At 37.8% G+C, this 23,074-nt stretch overlaps 1 protein-coding gene across 3 annotated transcripts in view; it reads left to right on the top strand.

Moving 5' to 3' along the window:
* Nucleotides 1-323: 323 nt before the first annotated feature.
* LOC126181811 (double-strand-break repair protein rad21 homolog) overlaps nt 324-23,074 on the top strand; it is a 67,480-nt gene continuing 44,729 nt past the window's right edge. Inside the window, exons 1-4 of one of the 3 annotated variants that reach the window (XM_049924802.1) lie at nt 324-443; nt 1,493-1,673; nt 9,060-9,289; nt 22,009-22,192. In XM_049924802.1, coding sequence (XP_049780759.1) covers nt 1,530-1,673; nt 9,060-9,289; nt 22,009-22,192 — 558 coding nt within the window. In that variant the 5' untranslated portion in view covers nt 324-443; nt 1,493-1,529. Of the gene's footprint in view, nt 444-473; nt 673-1,492; nt 1,674-9,059; nt 9,290-22,008; nt 22,193-23,074 lie in introns of those variants that run through there. The other 2 variants (XM_049924803.1, XM_049924801.1) reach the window with 2 other exon arrangements.

Below are 23,074 nucleotides of genomic sequence, written 5' to 3'. Positions count from 1 at the left end.
GTTGTGATAAAAATTCGGGTACTTCTACTCCACGTCACCCTCTCTTTTAATCCAAAACCAGCTTAGCGTTTGGGAAGCAGACATCTTGTGAAGACAGAGACTTTACTTCCTTTCCTTCAAACGCATATTTACTTTATTTTGTTCTCAGGATATAATCATTCTAGAATTTATTCTAAAACAGAAAAATAATTATTTTATTCCTAATATTTGTCTATTCTTTAATTTTAACTTTAGTAATCGATAATGTTATATTATGGCAATCGATACGAGATCTCGTTATTTGCCGGTTAACATTGACCCGCCCAAATTTTGAAACTGGCGCCCGTGTTTGTCAACGTAGACGCCATCTTGTTTAGTTTGTTTACGAATCAAGTGAGTGTGATACTGTGATGCAACGAGAATGATGCGAAGCAGCTGAAGTGCAAGTTTTCGGTATTTTTCTTGTAAGTTTGCTTTATCTCAAATGTAGTGAGGTGGCGTAATCACTGTTGTAAATCCATGTCTGCTTCAATTACTTAAACGATAACTGTATTTTGTGTAACAATTAGGCGCCAAATACGTGTTCATCAAAGTGTACGAAAGATTCCAGGTGTGCATTTAGGATAAAATTATGTCGTGGTTTTATCTGTATTCTGGCATTAGTATTGGCAGCTGAAGTGAATGTGTTAAGTGGTATGTACAAGTTTATAATGTGGCAGTTGTAAATAGGAAAATGATGTTACATTTTTGAACATCCTGATCAGCGTTACATTTTAATAAAGTATTATTTTAGTATATATCTCTTTATTAGATCGTGTAATATTCGCAGGAAGATAAATTTATAGCCCTATTAAAAATTTCGACGGTTAACATGTTCAGTTGTGATAGAACATTGTATATTCTGTTAGTGTTGGAACGAGAAAGTGCCCGCAAGCTATGAAATAATTCTTGTTTACTTGCTGTAGCTACGATCAGTGAATAATTTGAGCGCCCTACAGGAAACATAAGTGATGAATTTCAGTGCCAAGCCAGGTGTGCTGCTTCTATGTCATGTCAAGTCATGTGGTTTTCCAGCAAAGCGTTATAAATCTTTTGTAGCTCATTTAGAACTATTTACAAATAAAAAACGTAAAAAAATGTTGTCGCTATTTTTTTGTGGTTATTATAAATTTTAGTTGTTGATTGTTAACTATAATTCTCACAAAATACTTAATATGTTGACAAAGCCCTTAGTTGCATGCTTCTCCCCAGTAATCCCCCTTCTACAGATTCGATTTAACAGCATTGTGCATGTAATGTACATGTAGCTTAACTGCAGTAGATATATAACTACATGTAATGCGTGTGATGAGTTACCAGTGTAAACTGTACACAGGTAATTGCTATCCGTGATAGATTCCTCAAATATTTTCTTCACATAGGCCTTATTATGTTATTTTTTATGCTGAGGGAGAGAATTTATGCAGAACATTTACATAAATGTGTTACTAATTTTTATTGTGTTTTGTTTCAGTGTGAGAGACTAAGTGGCAGCCAGATATTTTGCTGTCATGTTTTACGCTCATTTTGTTTTGGCCAAGAAGGGCCCATTGGCCCGCATATGGCTGGCAGCGCACTGGGACAAAAAGTTGACAAAAGCTCATGTATTTGAAACTAATATTGAGAAATCAGTTGATGGAATTCTACAACCAAAGGTATGCTGTTTGACAGGGGAACGAAATGTAGTGTTGTTTATCTGTGTTTATTTTCTGAATTAATGCCAGTGTTACAAACTTTAGCAGAGTCCCCCCAATCCGAATCTCCACAATCTGAACATGAAAAATGTTACTCTGGATGTGGAAAACTGTGATGTAAACTGTTTTAATTGTAAGTGTACAGTGAACTTGTATTAGAAAAATTGGCAAGAAAACATTACATTCAAACAATGCAAGAAAAGCTGTCAAACTAAAATACAGTGGGCATTTTATCCCTACTTTTTAGATGACAAAAGCTCATTGTTTTTTGGCGTAATGAAGACAGTTTGTTATATGACACATAGTTGTGCCATCATCTCATAAACATCAAATCAGCAGGTGTTGCGAGGCGCTGTCGCTCCAAATAACGTAGTGCAAGGTCAAGGGCTTCTGCTGTGTCACTGTATGGCACCAGCTCTCCTGTGTCGCTTTCAGCCTCATTGTCACTTCCGTCACAGCAGTCCACTTCTTCCTGGTCTTGAACCACAGCAGCAACTAAATCAGCATCATTAAGATTCTCCACACATGCCCCATCAACTCATCTACGTCTCCTTCACTAGCTTCTTCACATCCAGGGATTATCTGTATCATATTTGAGAGATGTCCACAATTTTGTCAAGAGTATTTTCTGAAATATTCAGCCATGCTTCAGTGGCCCAATAAACAACATCTTTCACATTGGTCTTTTTTTTTTTTTGTCCAGTAAAGGATTGCTGTCATCTTGGATCAGCATTCTTAAAAATTGTTTTCTGTAAATTAGTTTTAATGTTTGCAGTACACCCTGGTCCATCGGCTGTAGAAGCAGTGTAACATTTGGTGGCAAAAACATCAGCACAATTTCTCATCACATAATTCGTCAGTGCTGGGGTGAGATGGCACGTTATCAATCAAAAGGATTGCACGGGGAGACAAATGATTTTCCTTAGAAAACCATCAAACAGAGGGAACAAACTGGCCGTGAAACCATTCTTTGAACAGCTTACAATCCATCCATGTTCTTTTCTGGTTGCAATAATATACAGGCAGGGACTTCATGTTGCAGTTTTTAAAAGTTCTGGGCCTAGCAGATTTGCCAATCAGCACGCTAATAAAGTCACACAATTTTTGCACATTTTAAAACCAGGAGGATGGTCTACTGCTTTTGGTGCCAGGCTTTTTGTTGGCAATGCCCTAAAATTAAGGCCAGTCTTGTCAGCATTACAAATTCGTTGGGAGAATACTTTCCTTCTCTTATCATTCTTTCCAACTCACCCAAGTATTCCTTCGCTGCGTCACGGTCAGAAGAAAGCTTCCTTCCAGTAATTGTTAGCTGATGGATTCCATGACGTTTTTTGAATCTGTCCAACCAACTCGTACTGTCACTAAAAGACTCGTCACCATTTATTAACTTATTCAGGTAAACAGTCTTCTGAACCAGTGCTCCACTCAAAGGAGTTTCCCTTTCCTGCGTAAACCAGAGGAAAAGAGCTTCATCCACTTTCTCATACTTGCACTGTTTCAGAGTCTGCCGAATTTCGAGTGTTTTTCCCGGAGACATTGTACAAGACTGTTAAAGCTTCACTCGGTTCTTCTTCCAATCACAAATGGTTGCATTACCAGCACCCAGTTCCTCAAAGCATTCAGTTTTCCTTTGCAAGTTAACATTGTATGTTTCCGTTTACTCATGATGAAAATATGTACACTACTACACCTGAACGAATACAATACAACTGTTATGCATGCCAGCGATTGATAAGTAACACTTTGCGAGCCAACTGGCAGTCCAGTGACCTCAGACACTACAAAGGTCTCAACAATGCACAACATCAAGGGCAGGGAGTGAGAGGGAGCCATTGTTCCTACACTTGTTCCCATTTGTTACCATGGTGTACCTACTTATCTGCTTTGTATATTTGATTCTAGAAGCTTGTCACCGTAATTCCGGCTAATCCGAACAAGGTCCGGTCCCAATTAGTTCAGATTAATGGGACTGTACTGTACAGATCAAATTATAATTTCATATCTTATTCTTCTTTCGTGATTATGATCTGCATTGGTAAGAAAAGAGTTATTGAATTTTATTTGTCGTGTGTTTTGCTTTTTTGTGTCATGGATTTACAAGGAACACACAATATTGTATTTTGTTTGAGCAGTGTGCTTTTCCAATGTGTATCTGGTTGAGACTTTTTTTGTTCCAACTGCTCTCAGTCAGTTGTAAACAGTCAGTTCTCTGTATACATCCGTAGTCTGCAAGTGACTAATGCACATTCCGGAGAAATTAATTTGTTTTTGGGTAGGTTTCACCTTGAGGAAACACACTTTTTTCTTCTTTTCACCCTGACCATGTTTCACAGAGGTTGCAGAATCTTCAGTTCTCGTAACCACGTGTCTGAGAATAGTGCCATTCCACTCTCAGTTAATACTGTACCAATACCAGCAAAACATTGCACTTGGAAGTTCGCATTATGTCACTTTAGGTAGGCTGTCCTGCAATATCAGTGTTGCAACAGGAGCCTCTGTACACATAGCAGACAATATGGTTTTATGTTCCATCTCCTAAATGTAAGCTATTGAGCAATGACGGTATATATAAGATTTATTTTTTGACTTGCTACCATAATGACACCAAATAAATAATGGAATAATTAGTAGATACAATAATAGTGAAACACATGCTTTTGATAATGGAGGAAAGAAATACAGAAAATAAACATTTGATAATGCCCGATATATTGAAAACAATATGGTAAATAGTTTGCAAAATAAACAATAACTGAGATTGTAAGTTTATAGTGACAATGCCACAATAAATAACTGATGTTCATAGCTTTCCACTCATCACTATATGATGACGATGGTGCAATTCCATCTAACTCCTCATTGTCACTGTAATAGGAATCAGTGCCAAAACCGTCTTTATAGTCATTATCACAAACACAAATCGAATTGATGTGTTTGGGAGCAATTTTGTGCAAGAATTTGCCTTGAGCCTTAACAGTATTAGCCATATCTAACAGGACTTCGAATTTCTCTAGCACTTTGTAATATAGAGCTGTACTTCTCAGCATACTGTTTGGTGATGTTTTCCTGCCCCTGAAAAGTTTGTTACCGTAGATACTCTTTCCTGCTGTAGTAAGCATAAATATGCCTGCAAACTGAATCTTAAGTGGGTGACAGGGTGAAGCTGGTGTTTCTTCTTTCCTTGTCACACTTAAAATATGGTATTTTATCCACCCAGCTCAGAATCTCAACGGCTCACATCCACTTCTTTCAACTTTTGAAATAACACTCCGTTGCTTACTACTGTTTTTGTTCCAATTTCTAGAGCTTTTGATGTTCATTCCACAACATTATCGGCAGGAACTGATGGCTGTCCATGAATACTTGCATAATCTTTCTCCTGCTCTTAAAACCCACGAGTTCTCTGTAGTAACTTCAATGCATCGCTTTCTAGCGGCATACTTTGACGCAAAAGATTGTCAGGTATGCAAACGAAGTTTTTCTTGAGTATCAGAATTTCCAAACCACAGCGAAACATACCACAGTACAACACAAGCACACAGTAGACACCATGCATAATGCATGTTGTTTTTGTTCACATAAAACAAAGCCAGCAACATGGGAGCTTTGACATTACGACTGGCAGCGATTACCACACTGGGATTGGTGCATGCCCCACACCCAGTGCCTCGTTCATCACTTGTTTAGCTGTGAAGCTGCCAACTTTAAATGCATATGTCAATTGCAAAGTTTCAGTGGCCTGGGTATGGTTCTTGAATTTCCTTGACACAATCCCTGAGTCAAACAAACCAGGGACAATTTGTGCTGCTCTTTGTATATGTTCAATATCTCGTGTTGATATCATTTGGTGTGGGTCCCAACGCTTCAGCAATATTCTAGGATGAGTTGCACAAGTGTTTTGCAAGTAATTGCCTTTGTAGGCTGACTGCATCTTCCTAGTAGAAGTCTGCCACTTGCTTTACCTAAGTTTAGCCTATGTGATCATTCAATTTGTTATACCCAAAAAAGTTATAGCCAGATATATCTCTGATTTAATGCGTTTCCAGTTTCAGTCATTGGTACTATAGTCACAGGATACTAGTATTCTGCAACTGGGTAAGTGCACAGTGGTAGGTTTCTGTGCTTATAAAGCAAGTTGCCAGTTTTCATACAACTTTGAAATCGTTGCTAGATCTAGCTAAATATTTCTAGAGCCAAATTCAAATAGTACTTGATTTTAGATAACTGCATCATCTGCATAAAGTTCGAGGCTACTGTTAGTGTAACCTGCGAGGTCATTAATGTACAACGGGGACAGCAAGGGCAGCAATACACTTCCCTGTGAGACACGTGTTACTTTTACATCTGTTCATTACTGTCCATCGAAAATTACTTGCTGTTTTCTCAGTATCAGGAAATCTTCAATCCAGTTACAAACTTTGTTTCATACTCCATTGATTGCACTTTCTTTCTGAGTGATGTACTTTTTTTGAAGCCAAGTAATACTGCATTTCCTTGATACTCATGTTCTGTAAGACAGTGCATGCTCATGATTGTTAATGAGCACCCACACAGTTTTCTTATTATTGCCATGTTAGTTGTAGAGGAAACATCAGTCATCATTATGACTGCTAAAATTATTAGTTTTTTCTGGGTTTGCTGAGTTAATTTTGTTTTCAAATATTGAGTACTTAGAACATGAATTTTTTTTCTAGATTAAAACAGTTTTCTTTGTGTATTTACTGTTATCTGTTACTTTCATTTACTTCTTAATGTTGTCATTTACATCTTGGATCTACAGACTGGTTTTCTTTTGTAGAGGATGTGATTCATTACTATAACTCTCTCCCCTGTTTCGTTGTGTGTGGTATCTTGTGTGGCTACTATTGTCCTTACTTTTTGTTTTAACTTTATCCCCCTTTCCTTTTTTTACAATATTTGTTAGTAAAAAAGTGAGACAGCCACAAGACAATGCATTTAGTTTACATCTAACAACTTTCTTGGCTTATGCTGCTGACAAAACTTCCTCAGGCTTCCATCCAAGTGACTGTGTTGAAATTCTGCAGCATTTTAATGAGCGTGACTTGCGACATCTCGCAGCATTTTGATAGTGCTATAAAATCAGATTAACAGTAAAATATACAAAATGCGACAATAACATAAAGAAATCAATGCAACAGTTTCAAAAAACACACAGTAAGAGGAAAACACTGTAACTGGTATCGTAACATTGGTTGAGCTATATTGTTCAACTTGAAAGACCAATACTAGTGGAAAAACTCTTAAAACAGATTGCACTACGAAGTGCCATGTAACAAACATGGAGGGGAAAAAAAGATGTACCTACATATTCAGTTGACCCAAATAGCTCAATTTAAAAATAGTGTTGCCCGTACAGGAACCCTAAAATATGTAGCACAGCAACAAGCCAAAAGGTGAGGCCAATACACATAATGAGCCAAACGGCGAGAGCAATACACATAATGAAAGCACAAAAATTAACAGAAGGCAGTATCAAAAACATTAGTTAACATGTCTACAATACCACGAAACCAGAACTTGCTCATATAACTAATACCGAAAAGCTAACTTTGCTGTTGTGGGTAAAGCAACTCCTTGATACCTACCAATCACAATCCAAAGTAATTACCAGAAATGTAACCCAAAAGTTCATTTAAAAAATTACATGAACACTAGTTTCAGTACACAAGAAACACCAAGTTAGGCGTATAAAGACACATACCATACATACACAGTAAAAAATTACAACCACAAATATATACGTACCAACCAGTGCCAGCCATCACATCAATAGCAAAAATAATGTGTCATCAACACAGTCTCTCAAATAGCAAGCCTAGACTTCTCAAAACAGGAATCCCTCAAGATATAACTCCACACGTTCTCTTACCAGCAACACCACACACTCTGTGGTCATCAACACAGTCTCTCAAATAGCAAGCCTAGACTTCTCAAAACAGGAATCCCTCAAGATATAACTCCACACGTTCTCTTACCAGCAACACCACACACTCTGGCCCAAGGTCTGTGGTGCAACTTTGGTCAATCCCATACCTTCTCCACAAAAATACTACTTCACGAACTTGGCAATTAAATTCCGTATAGCTATAGGAATTTAATTGTCCTCAATATCTCATCCCCATATGTGGCATGCAGCAACATACTCGTGAACTTCGTTGTGATATCCTTGATAAAGAAAAAATGATATGTGAAATTAAATATCCGACCACAAGCAATTCACCACACTAATATTCCAAATGCTAAAACGAGTCCAATGCCCACAACTGTCAACATCAAAGTAACTCACTAAAAAACTGCCACAAACACATCCAATATCATTATCACAAAGAGGATTCAAGGCGTCTGGTATCACTAAAGACACTCAAACAGTTTAGAAAGACAAATGTCGTACACTAGAGAGTGCTGCTGCATACATGAGCCATTTCAAATACGTATGCCACCTCGATGTCACACAATGTAGTTACACTATGGGTCAAAGCAAATGAGTGTTATTGATCAATCGAGTTGACACTTTATTGTTTTTCCTTTGAATGAAGAGTAACTTCTGTGTCGATGATTAATGTTACATGTTGTCTGCTAACTATGGGGAAACAAGCCAAAATTTCCTGTGGTGCAAAGATGTACAAGCAGTTCAAACTGCTGTGCATTCACACCAGAACTAAATTACAGATTATCACATTCTGTGAAATGTCCGCAAATTTTTAACTCTACAGGTACCTTTTCCTAAAGTGATTGGCTGTTATTTCTCTTACATTGGCTGTTGCCTTATAACTGTATGATTTGTTTCATTTTTCTATTTAACAGTAGGCCTGTTTGGTTTGTCAACTGATCATTTTTGTGCAGAAAGTGGAAGCTTTGGTCTCAAACACTCAAAATAATACTCTGTTTTTATCAGTTGTACTTAATCTTTTTTGCTCATATGTGATACAAGCATAAAAGCTTTCACATAATGAAAAACTCTTTATCAGAGGAGTTAGCTGTGGGGATTAAGGATTTAATGTTGTAATGTGAGAAATTGTTTGTAATTATTATGCTGTGTGTTATGCATGCTGAGTGTTTCAGTGCAAGTACCTTATTTTAAAATAATGAAACCATTGTTTTACACCATCAGTGCTGTGTATGTCGGTACCTTCAATATTTCAACTGTTATTTAATTTCATGGTTTTTTTCTTGTTCCCTTTATCAGTATTATTTCATTGAGCTTATCCAGACATAAATCATTTGTTGTATTTCTATGAATGTCACCCCCCCCCCCCCCCCCACACACACACACAAAATTTAAAAAATCAGAAATTACACTGTAAAAGTTAAAACTCTGTTTCACAGGTAAAAATGGCGTTGCGAACTTCTGGTCACTTGCTTCTTGGAGTAGTTCGAATTTATTCACGCAAGGCAAAATATTTGCTTGCTGACTGCAATGAAGCTTTTGTGAAAATAAAGATGGCATTCCGCCCTGGGATGGTGGACCTACCTGAAGAACATCGCGAGGCTGCTGTGAATGCCATTACATTACCTGAAGTTTTCCATGACTTTGACACTGCAATGCCTGAGTTGAAGTAAGTTTTGTATTGCATAATTCTCTTTACAATTTCTTGTTACTTTTTTCCTTTTTTAATGTTATTTACTTATTTTAAGTTAGTGTTGCCATATCTAGATATTCCTGACTGAGAATTATTTATAATTTGAGTTCGTCCTTTTAGATGGTATAGCTTTCATTTTTGTGTATGTTGGTGAGTTGTGATATTTCTTCTCTCCTGTCATAATGATATTAGACAGCAACATGAGGCAAGCGTAGTTGTACATAGGTGTGTAGCTGTCTAGATAGCATTTGAAAATTGGTCAGTACTTCCAGCTGCTGAAAGTCTTTTGAATACTTATGACTGGGAGCCTCTGTATAAACCAAGGAGGTTAAAATAAAGGAAGATGGTGTTACCTATGTTGTTAAGACCGAGACAAGAGTTCCTTCATTAAAACCCTATGTGAAACTTGCCCTCTCTACTTAGAGCCTAGTTCTTCTTATGCAGGGTCATTATCACGATTCAAATGAATATTTTGCTGATTGAGGCGAGTTCGGCTGCTTAAGAAGCTTGATTTTTTCCCCCCTTTATTGCATGTGTGCTTCACACACGCTATACAACTTTTTCTTGATATGAATACCATGCCCACGAAGTGGTGTGTCTCGATTGAGGCAAACATCTTTTGGCAATGATAGAAAATAAACAGATGTATAAAATAACAAAATTAGCAGTTTGTCAAGTTTGCGATACACAGAAATTATTACTACTTTCTGGAACAGCAGTTCCCAAAACTAAAGAAAAGTCTTCCAACATAATTAGCACAAAACAGGATAATCACGTATGAATGAAAAAGAGCTGTAAACATTAAAATCAAATGTACAAGATGTGGACTGCTGTGACACCAGCTGCCAACAGCAAAGGAAAACAAGTTCAACATCAAATTCTGCCAAATAGGTATCGTACACTGAAACATTAAAATCATTTATTATAAATCAAAGTGCAAATAGCATTCTGTATGTACGAGACAAACAGTGAAAAAATGCAAGTTTCTGATGCGAACACATGATATGGAAGTTCAATCAGATTGAGCTTTATGGGAATGCTCTCTGCATATTGCTGCATTTGATGGGTGTGCTGTATTTCATCACAGTGCCTTTATGCACCAGCTTTTCCTTGCACAGTCCTTCGTGAACCTACATATTATATGGAACCGGGGACCTAAAAACGACGGAGAGGCTCCGTCCCTGCTGTAGCCTCAGTGGTTCACAGCGCCGCAACAGGCTACAGCAGTCCACTCACCCCACCGCTGTCCCACACTAATCCCAGGGTTATTGTACAGTTTGGCCCCCAGTGGACACCCCACCCCCCCCCACCCCACCCCCCCACCCCACCCCACCCCACCCCACCTCCACCTCCCACGGGAACATCTCACACCATACAAGTGTAACCCCAATGTTTGCGTGGTAGAGTAATTACGGTGTATGCATATGTCAAGAAAGTGTTTGCGCAGCAATCACCGACATAGTGTAAATGTGGCAGAATAAGGGGAACCAGTTCACATTCGCCGAGACAGATGGAAAACTCTTAAAACCATCCAAAGACTGGCCAGCACTCTGGACTTGTACACTAATCCGCCAGGTGGCTTCGTGCCGGGGACTGGCATGCCTTCCCGCCCAGAAAGCAGTGTGTTAAACTGCACGGCTAACGGGGCGGGCAACCTACATATTTTTAAGCATCAAAGTTTTTGAAGCCAGTTGTTGAAAACATTGAAGTGAGTAGTCCATATTTAAACCAAAAGTATTATTTTAGCTATAGCATTTACTGGTAGAAAGTAACAGCAGGCATTTCGCTTCCGTTTGTGCATCCTTAGATAAAGCAAGTAATCATTTCTACACAGATTTACATTTTTATCTCACTGAATGACACTATACAATATGTGTGTGCTACTCACAGTGTTTTGGTCTCCACAGTATGATGGAGTGCAGGGCTTTATGTTAATGGGACTAGAACATCCCGTATATTCTAACCTTCTTGGTGTAAATTTAAAAGTCGATGGGTGTCTCTTTGCTCGGACACTGACAACTTGCTAAAATACATTTGGACTATAAACTGATGATTTGCCACCAGCAGAAATTATGTTTGTTGTGTTGCAGTGTTTTACCTGAGTTTCTAGTACACTGTCCGCCTCCGTAGCGTTTCCGCCTATCATGCAGGGGGCCCGGGTTTGATTCCCGGCAGGAGACTGGGTGTAGTGTGTCTGTCATTTTCATCATCATTGACCCGCAAGTCGCCAAAGTGGCGTCAGCTAAAAAGGACTTGCGACAAGGCTGCCGAACTCCCCCGCATGGGGCCTCCTGGCCAACAATGCCATACGCTCATTATTTCAGTACACTGAAATAATCTATATCTACATAATACCCCACCAGCCAATGTATGGTGCATTTTGGAGGGTATCTCATACCATTGCTTGTGATTTCCTTTCCTCTTCCACTTGCAAAATGAGCAAGGGAAAGGCAACTGTTTATACGCATCTGAAGGAGCCCTAATTTCTCTTATCTTCGTGGACCTTTTGTGAATTGTTTCAGCAGGAGAATCATTCGCAGTGTTTCAAATGCCACTTCTCTGAATTTTCTCAGTAACATTTCATGAAAAAAATATTGTATTCACTTCAGGGATTACCATTTGAGTTCACAAAGCGTATCTACAATACATGCATGTTGATTGAACCTATCTGTAACAAATCTTCCAACACACCTCTGAAACTGAAACTATACTCAAGAATGGGTTGCACTAGTGTCCTATAAACAGGCTCTGAATTGCTTTGAGAGTTTCCTTTAATCCGACCTGGTGGGAATCCCAGACACTCAAACTAACTCAAGAATGGGTTGCACTAGTGTCCTATAAACAGTTTCTATTGTAGATGAGCTGCATTTCCCTAAAATTCACCCTATAAACTGAAGCCGACCAGGTGCCTTCCATGCTACCATCCTCAAAGTGCTCATCCCATTCACATTGCTTCACAAAGTTACACCTAGGTATGTGACTGAGTTGACTGTGTCAAGCAGCACCCTACTAATGCTGTATTTGAACATTATGGGATTTTTCTCCCTACTCATAAGCCTTAATTAAATTTTTCTGCATTTAGAGTGAGCTGTCATTCATAACGCCAACTATAAGTCATTTCATATCCTTCTCCTGTCATTTTAAATGATAACACTTTCCCTACCACCACAGTGTGGATGATATACATATCTCTGGGCACTCGCTGCTGAGGAAAACATACTGAATTTTGTTACTTAAGAAGTCTTCAAGCTACTCCCATTTCTGGGAACCTAATCCATATGCTCTGAGACCTTCAATAACAGCCTGCAGTATGGCACCGTGTCAAACACTTTCCAGAAATCTAGGAATATCAAATCTGCCTCCTGCCCTTCACCCATGGTTTGCAGTATGTCATGTGAGAAGGGGCAAGCTGAGTTTCACGCAGGTGGTGCTTTCTAAAGCCATTCTTATTTTGTGGACAGAAGCTTTTCCATCTCAATGTAATTTATTATATGCAAACTCAGATATGTTCAACAATTCTACAGCAATCCGATGTTAAGGATTTTGGTATGTAATTTTTCGAGTCCATTCTTTTACCCTTCTTATTTAAGTACACTTTTTTCCACTCCCTTGGAACTTTGCACTGGGTGAGGGATTTGCGATAAATGCAAGCTAAGTAAGGGGCCAATGACGTAGAATACTCTTTTGTAAAACTGAATTGGGATTCTATCTGGACCTGCCGCAACAGTATGTTGTATGATCCTCCTTGGTGAATGATTTCTTAAATGTGACATTTATAACTTCAAACCCCCCCCCCCCCCCCCCCCCCCCCTCCGTCTTCTGTTGCTACACCACACTGGTCAATGGGTGACTGTATAGCAGCCTTTGACCCACTTAGCAATTTTGCATAGAAACAAAATTTTCTGGCATCACACATTGATCTTCTAATCTACTTCTCCTCAATACTTCTCCAGAATGTGAATTACAGTCAATTTAAACTTTGCCTATAATTCCTCTACGCCCATTATGTAGGACTAACTGTTTTACATTAACCTAGATAGTCCTGATTTTTTTTTCTTTTTTTTTTTTCTTTTCAAAATTGATTTATATCTTATCTACATTCATTCACATGGTTGTAAGGAAGAAGTAAAAACAATTTTGAGTATTTATTTTTATTTAGTATTTCCAAAAATGGGTGTCCTTCCAGAAGGACGTCAGGACAATAAGGGAACATGTTTTTAAAGTATATGACATTGCACAATTAACTTGTTTCGGTTTTTATACTTTCAAATAAACATAAATAAATTTGAATTATAGTCTAAAACAGCTAATTAATACAAAAAACCAAGAAAATAACCTATACACATATTTTATGCACTAGTATGATAAGACAAAAAGCAACAAACATGAAGTGGTTCGTCACATTTTATGCACATAGTAGTAGTTTTTTTTGTGGCAACTTCAACATTTCAGCTGCTTCTTCTTTTTTTGTTACCTCATCCGTTGGTAATTCAGCAACATAATGTTCTCTTCCGTCAAATCTAGAATCTAGTTTTGCCCTCGTACTAGGATGTCCTCTGCTGGTAGTGAATCTTTTGTGACTTTCAAGAACTGCAGTGACAATTCGACGACGAAATGTCAGATGATCTATGGGTTCTTCGTTGTGCATGTAAAGATCCCAGGCATTCTGCTCTGCAAGTCTATAAAATGTACAATGATTTGGAAATACCACTTTTTCCCTCTTATAGAGCATCTATATAGGGATACATTTTGGTCAGCTATGTCTCCCATATGAGTATTGTAGGAGTGTAATAACTTAGGTTGAGGCACGCTAATCCTTTTCTTTTGTTCCCTGGAAAATCTTGCTACAGAGCGTAGTGGTTACACTCTGTCAAAGTTGGCGGCTATAGTAACAAAATTGTTATCATTCCAACGTACAATGGAAATCCGGGATGCTGAGTCAGAACAAACTTCATACGATCCTCTATTTTCTTTTATCATTTTTTCTACAGGTGATAGAGTACAATTCTTAACTCTGTTTCCTCTTATTGTTCCTGTTGCTTCCACGCCCCTCTCTTTTAGGTCATGTAGTAGTTCAATGCTGGTGAAGAGGTTATCAAAGTGTATTCGATATGGAACATGTGGAAGTAACTGGTCAACATAAGTCATTACCACACCGTGCCCGATACCTTTCATTTCATAATCCTTACTACACGTGCCAGCACCTTGGTAGGGTTCGAGCCAAATAATATATCCACCACTTGTGCCTCCACACCAAAATTTGAACCCGTATCGGATTGGTTTCCCTTTTATGAATTGTTTGCCCCCGTGATTTCCGAAGTATGGGACCATCGATTCATCGACAGAATGATGCCGCACGTGGGGCGCAAATTGTTTGAATCTATCATTCAGCATACACAGTAATGGGCGGATTTTCCCAAAACGGTCTGATTTATCTAAATTTTTATTGTTGCATACATGCAAGTTGGAAAAGATAAAGTCAAATCGATTTCTGGACATGGCATTTGTTACGACGTCGTTGTGAATGTCTTTATCTGATTGCCAGTACATCTTTCTGTGTGACACTGTTACATATCCACTTAGCAGAAGTATTGCAATAAACACCAACATCTCATCTTCTGAACAATCACCTAGTCTATTTCTCTTGGCGGCGTACTGATTTGTGTAAGTGACCATCATTAGAAGCACTTTGTTATCAAAAAACTGTTGGAAATATTCAAGTGGTGATCGCCCTTTCTTCATTCCAACTGTGAACATTAGAGGCCATACAGGTGTTGGATTAACTATTTCACCACTTTTCCAGTTATATTTCTTGAGGTTTAGAACTTTATTCTTTGATAGCCTTGCTGGTTTGTTTGTGGTTGTTGTTGTTATTGTTGCTGTTTTTGTACTGCTGAAGGGTCCTGGAACAACATCAGAGTTGAAGGATTGTTCCCTTGTTGCATTCACAGCATTACCATTGGTAAAAATGGCCAAATCACAAAGCACAGTAGCATTGAGCTGACTTGCTGGTAATTTATCTACACTTGGATTTTCTTCAGCACCCGAATCTTCATCTATTACATCATCAGTTGAATTTAGAGGAGGGTGTAATGTTACATTCACACCAGTGTTAGGTATTTCCTCATCTTTTGATTCTAACATGTCCAAAAGTTCCATCAGTGTACATCGTTTCCTGTGAATACAAAATAACAACATATTACGCTGACGTCCTTCTGGAAGGACAGTTGAAAACATTATTGATTTACAACTGATGAAAACTTTCAATCGTAATATGAACCCATAAGTAATATAGGTTAATTCTTTACGATATTATATGACAAGTTTCAGAATTATTGACGCAATATGAAAGAAAATATACATACCCATCGATGACAAGGTCAGTCAGTTTGTCCATGGTAAAATCGGCCCTATTTTCAAGGCACAGTTTCTCACTCACTATGAACGACACCGTCAAACTGACTGTCGCAGCGCGCAGCTGACTCTGCCTACTTCATATAACAATGCGTCACAGTCTGTTGCAACAATGCGTTATTCGCAAAAATAAATAATTTCAACAGTGAGTGACATCGTCCTTCCAGAAGGACGTCAGGGTTATCTGGATTAATTGTCTTAAATGGGATGCTAACAACTGCTTATCTGCTCTAACAAATATACCCTTCTAGCCTTGTTGGTGTTTTTTAAAGTGACCACCGTTGCTGTCTCGTATTCATCACTAATCTGTTTCTCAGTATTGACATAGTCTATAAGATGAGGCCTGCTTGTAACTAAAATGTCTGAAATATTTCCTTGCATATGGGCATGTTGTGCTAGCTCCTGAAGACTGTTTTTGGAAAACACATTCAAAGCTACTTCACAAGACTGTATGTGCCACATGCATTGAACTTGTACGTGTCCCAATCTCGAATCGCTAGGTTAAAGTCACCACCATCTAATATTGCATGATCTGTATATTTCCATGTTACTGAGTGAAGACTCACTTTGAATTATTCTAAAACCTTCACTGTGAAATTGGCTGGCCCATAGAAATATCCGCTTGTTCACTTGTGTTCAAGGAATATTCTTCACTGCCATATGTGCACTGCAAATCAGAAAAAGTTCTCTTAATCACCTTAAGCTGGCCTCTCCACAAATCAGACTTGTGTGAGCTGGCTTGTACTCATGTGTCAGCAGTGAGCAACCAGCACCTGCTCGCAATAACTAATGGTGGAGGGAGGGATTGAAGCATGGTAGTTCAGCAAGAGAAACTGTTTCCAATGTGAGCCCAATTCTACGATCACTAATGGAATTCTGTGGGAAGATGTATGACTCCACAGTGGCTCATTAATGTATTTCATGGCAAATTTATTTTCCAATGACATGAAACTTACATCTCTCTTAATATTCCTATGAAGTGAAGAACTTTGGGCAGCTAAGTACAAAATATGATATTGCCTACAACCGATGCAGTCTGATGTTGATTGCCATTTTCGAAAGAAATTTAAATTGACAACTAGTATTTCATTACAATTTTATTCAAACATAAAAACACAGGAAACCAATGAATACTGCTTATTTTTATTTTTGCTAAAGCATCAATGTCTGTTGCCACTTTCTGAGCACTGCTAACTCAAAGACAGTCTTAAAGTTGATTTATGTCAGTGAGCTTCTGTGGCAGATTCCTTTCTCTTCATTTTGGAAAAAGGTGGTCACACAAGTATGTAGATCCCAACATTACTTAATCATAGCTGCAAAAAGTCATGGAAATTTGTGTTGAGGAAAAGTCTTATAAAATTCTAACAGATTTCATTGTTGTGAAACTTACCATGCTTGTTGCATTATAAGCTCCAAGTGTCCTTAAGTTTCCACATTCTCAACATCAACTGAAAAGGGAAATGAAAGTACATGAAAGTTGTCGTTTAACTTTTAAAAATCCTTGAAACAGAATTCATATTTGTGGAAAAGATCGATGAGCATATTTCAATTCTGCTCCCGTTGTTAAAGATGACATCTTAGAGAAATGATTAGTCCCATTTCCTAGCTGCCCATTCCACAAAGAAAGTTGCGTCTTGAATCCTTGAATGCAATCATACTCCTGACTTTTAATGTGTTTTTACTATGCAATGATAAATTCAAGACATTCATGCAATTCGTAATGTCATGGGGGAAGAGTAAATCTGCTATCCAAAGTTCATTTTTCAGGTCTGTGACAGGCTTACAAGTCATACCCATAATTTTACCTATTTCGCCCCAAAGCTCAAAAAATCTCTCTTACTTTGAATCAGCCAGTGTATTTCACTGTGATGTGGCACATCACCACAACTACTTTCTAAATCTTCCAATATGGCTTTGAACTGGCGATGTACGAGTCACCACAAACGTCAGTTCTCTTTTGTTCATACTCTTACTGTATAAATTCTTTATATATTTCAAAAATCTCCTGTGCAATGGGTAACTATTTTAGTGTTTCCCGTAAATGTATCAAGAATCAGTCCTTAAGCAAAATGGTGCAATGCTTTGACAGTCTGAAAAGCAAGTTGCTCGAATTGGACATACTTTTATTGAATGTTCATCCTAGGTGGAGGGAATAATTTCATAGTGAAAATATTGAGGAAAATTATTCAGACATATTTTTCTCTCTCACATGATTATGAATACTTTGGTCGCATCATCTATGTTTTCTTTAGTTTTTGCACCTCTGCTGCTTGCTCTTTGCCTTCCAGATGTTGATAATGTTGTACATGGAAGGTATTGTAATGTTGTTTTAAACTCACTTTTTGTTGTTGTTGTATTTAGAACCTTGAAGCACTGGCATCCCAAGACATCATTTCATACCATAAACATATAGGCATCCTGCTCTGCCACATTGTAAAATGCTGTTGGTATGTCTGACATTCACTTTGAAGTTCCTAATCTGCTCATCCTCCTACTTTTCACCAATTTAAAAAGAATTATTCTCTGCTTCAGGCATTGCACCTTACACATTTGCATCTAAGGCTATGCGAAATGTAACAATGGTGAATCCTCAGAAGACAACACTTTGTTTGCACTTAACACCTTATTATGGTGTCTGACCACCCTATTTCATTATGAGTGTTCAATTCCCAGGTGACGAGCAACGTACAGCCCTCTGGCTTGCCTAGCCATTCCGTAAACAAGTCTGACATACACGTTCATGGATGTACGTTGATGTTGGAGAATTATATATTCACTTAAATGTTAATAATTTCATAGCATAGTACCTACAAGTGTACATTTTTACAGACTGAAATAAAGGTCTTCATGTTTCACTACAGCTGTGTTGTGCATCACCAAGAGGGTTTTAGTTGTAAATTACTCTTAAAGCTCAATGTATTCTCATGTGATGTGAACAAACTGGGTGTATTTTATTAACTCACATACAGAATTGTTTAAGCTTTTATATAGTAACTACAGGTTCCACAGGAAAACAAATAATGAACTAAAGTCACGTAATGAGGTTTCCTCAGCGGTGAAATAGTTTCACACGTAGGAATTTGTAGATTCGAATCTCGCCAGGTGCAGCGATGTTTTTTGTTTTTAATTCTTTATTTTTATTCAGGTAATTGATTTAAATGTATTTTTTTATTTCAATTCGTTTGGCACATCATTTTAATCATAATATCAACGTCTTCATTTACTCTCATTTTTGTTCCTATCATCTTTTTTTCCATCTTTATTCATATGTTTTTAATTAATTTTATGCATTAATTTAATTTCTTCCTTCTCTCTCTCTCTCTCTCTCTCTCTCTCTCTCTCTCTCTCTCTCTCTCTCTCCCCCCCCCCCCCCCCCCACACACACACACACACACACACACACACACACACACACACACACACACACATTATTGTGTTGATTATATCTATTTCTCATTTTGTTTGAATTTCGTTTTACGCAAAAACCCTTCTTTCATTTGAATCATCATCTGCATTATTTTGTCCATAATGCAGTAGGCATTTGGGCTATGTTTTAAATGTTTATGTGATCATTACCATGAAAAAAAATTGCACAAATGTAAAATACAGTTTTCACACCACTGCACAGTCAGTATAAATAGATTATGTGGTCTTTTGTTTTTTAACTGATAGATAGGAATTTTCAAATAATTGAATATTATAATAGGTAAATATAATTAAATTCCGTTTGGAAAAAGAATGGTATGGACAAAAATGAAAAAAGTTTGTATGATGATTGAAATAATGTGACAAAGGAATAGAAAGAAATGAAACATTACATTAAAACCAATTGACTGAATAAAGATGATCAGTCATTTCGATAAAGATTTAAAAATAAAAAGAATTACTGCACCTGATAAAGTTCGAACCCCACAATCTCTTACATGTGAAGCTACTGTCCTATCCATTAAACCACACAACCAGACTATTTGATGCAACTTTTATAACACTATTGACTGCCACACAAATCCATTCCCCTCCCCTGTCGGTAACTTGCAAATGTGGGCCAACCAGAGTGACTGGCAGCAGTGTGTGATACCTGGGATCTTAACCTACATAACCGTGTAAATGGTCTCGAAAAGTTGATCCAACTGCTGGGGACCTCTGCTTCTTAGATGAGGTGTTTTAATAGTGGGCTGCCTCCCAGATATAGCTTGAAAGAAAGAAATCAGGTAAGCAACAACATGAGACAGTTAGAAACAAAGATGATTTTATGTTTTGGAATTGAATGATGTGTAAAAAGAAGAAAGAAAGTAATACAACTTTTAAAAAGACAAAATATTCATAATATGCTAGCCGGTACTTTTATTGAGTACTTGCTTTCCTACTACTGTAGGCACTCTTTCATATGATAGTTTCTGATTCACATGTCATGGTTGTTGCTTATGTATTAATTTCTTTTACCTTCTGTTTCTTACATTATTAATTTAAATATATTAAAACATTTTAAGTACAATACACCTTTAGCCAGTATGTGCAGAGCAAAGTTGTGTAGATGAGAAAGACTCATGTTGGAAAGTTGCTCCGAAAGGACTGATAATTTGAGGTCAGTACCAAAGGCGGCCAAGTCCGATCAACCCCCTCCCAACCTGACAGCCATATTTTCTTATAGCATTTTTTGCGCTGAGTCAGACAGTAGCCTCACAGAGTGTCAAAAATTCATAAAATTGCTTTAGAAAGCTGTTTGAAAGCGCTGCAATGCTTCAAGAGTGGCCAATTCCTAGCAAGTATTTGAAAAGTGGCCCATTCCATCAGTAGCAAATCATAACTTAAGACTTTGTATGTGGCACCCATCTTGTTCTCTTTGCTTGCATACTGTGTGTGTGTTTTTGTTAAATCTTGAATTGGTTTTTTCTTCTGAAAATGGAAATTAATGTCAGATGTGCTTCCAAACAAGGCACACGAAAGAAATGTAAATGTATGCAACTTATTAAGTATGTCTTTTTCATTCAAGAGCAACCAGTACTAAGATTCATGTTCATGCAATGTTTTTCCTTCCTGTATTTTATTTTTATGTTATATTGACTGTCAATAGGGTCATTCTTAAAACAAAAGCACATGAGACATAAATTGTTAACTATTTACTTAAAAATTATAGCAGAAACTAATGTAAGAAGTATGTGGATACAGTCTGGTTTATATTCAGAAGGGGTCAGATCCAGTAGTTAGGTTCAAAACTGGACAAGTCCACCTTTTAACCCATTTTCATAAGGCAACTATTGATTTTTGCCCCGTTTTCGAATGGGCCTATTTTGGACCACGCTTGTCCGAAGGAACAGACACCATATCCATTTAAGTACATAGTTCTGGAAATGCCGGCCATGACCTTCCTCTTCTGTGTGGATGCACACATATTACCCGAAGTCTTACAGGACTTGGTAAGAATGTCTTCCTCGAGTAATGAGTGTGTTGGGCAGGGACACTACGAATGTAGTGTGTGGACATATAAGGTGAGAATATGGGTCTCACGGGAGGCGTGTGCAAGATATTCCCTGCAGACGCACTGCCCTCGGTGGCTGAGATGGATAGAGCGTCTGCCATGTAAGCAGGAGATCTTGGGTTCGAGTTCGAGTCCCGGTCGGGGCACACATTTTCACTCGTCCTCATTGATATATATCAACACCCGTCAGCAGCTGAAGTTGTTAATATATAGTTGTAATTTAGTTCTAGACAACTGCAGGTCATCAATGGTGTCTGTTCTTTTAGACATGTCCGAAAGAACAGACACTATATCTATATAAGTATACAATTATGAAGGTGGTTGGCTGTTATTTAGAGTATTGCTTCTAGGGTACAGACGATAGAGAAAAATATAGAAGAGTCAAAGGTCAGCAAATTTTATCCAGGGGTCATTTAGTAAGTGTGAAAAGTTGATGGAAGTGCTCATCAAATTCCAGTGGAATATGCTACACAGAAAAATGTTGTTCATTATCATGGGGTGTACTTTTAAAATTGAAAGAAAAAGTGTTTGTAGAAAAATTATCCTGCATATTTATTCCTCCAATATATATCTCGTGGAAAAACCATGAAGGTAAAGGTAGTGAAAATACTCTAAAAGGATTTTTGTACACATTCTGCTGCGACAAATTTATGTTCTGATCAAGTTGTTTCCATTTGTTAGTAAGGTGGATGTGTATTAGATTTATGTACAGTTGTGTATGTAGGTGTTAATTCATAGCCTTTACTGTTATATCAGTGTTCCATTAGAAGCAGTAATTTATTTATTTATTTATTTATTGCAGTGATGTTGACATAGAGGCTCAGTTTAGTTTGAATCAGTCACGAGCTGAGGAGATCACCATGCGAGAAGATTATGGGAGTATTACCTTGGTGGCCAGTGATGAAGGATTTGGTGACATGGGATTTGACGCTGAACCACCAGAGTTAATGAGAAATGTTCCTAGTCTCGAACCATCTCTGGATCAGGTCTGTGGCAATGGAAGAAACAGTCATTCACGTAAAATAATAGTATTATTCTTGAGATTTTGAATTGCCCATTCATTTGTTAATCAGTAAATTCAGAATGATAAGTCCACTCAGCCATTAGCTTCTGCTTTTATGTGTAATTGTTCAACAAAATGCAAAATGTTTTGTTATACTACCTACATTTAGTTTAGTGAAGATACCATGAAATGAATTTTTTTGTGTCATCCAGCTTCTCACAGGAACCACATTAGACAGTTAATTGAATGGGCTTTCTCACAAAGTAAAGTAAAACTGCAACAACCTTATGGTTGATTTAATCACCACTGGCCTGTTCCTGTTGGAGATGATATGCCCTTGCCTTCCTCCAACCTTTGTGCTGTCTTACCCAGCCACTTATAGTAGGAGACATGGTTTGTTGCAGACTCCAAAACACAATGCAGTTTGCTGTTTTTTACATTTTCAAATGTTGCCAAAGGCAAAAGATGTAATAAGTGACAAATAAAGAAATCCCAGAAGTGACCAGGGATTGAACCAATGAGCTTTAGATCCATAGTCTGGCACTTTACCACTGATTGAGCCACCAAGACAAAAATAGAAAGAATTGTGTAGACTAAGTAAAATGTTCATATGATACACCATGTCTTAAGGGATCAATTCAGAATGAAGTGCAATTTTGGCCAATGGTGAAACACTTAACTTTACCCCCCCCCCCCACCCTCACCCTCACCCTCCCTTTTCCCATGTGAGGTGGAGTTAGCTTTGATAGTATCAACATCATTAGCCAAAACTAATAGAGATGATGACAAAATATAATCTCATAGGAGGCACACAGACTGGGGGAAATCCATTGTCCATGTGAGGATTATCTTTACAACCTCAGAT

This window comes from Schistocerca cancellata, chromosome 1, assembly GCF_023864275.1.
Source record: "Schistocerca cancellata isolate TAMUIC-IGC-003103 chromosome 1, iqSchCanc2.1, whole genome shotgun sequence".
Taxonomy (NCBI): Eukaryota; Metazoa; Arthropoda; class Insecta; order Orthoptera; family Acrididae; genus Schistocerca; species Schistocerca cancellata.
The sequence above is the reverse complement of the archived record's forward strand: the minus strand, read 5'-3'. Positions and strand labels throughout refer to the sequence as shown.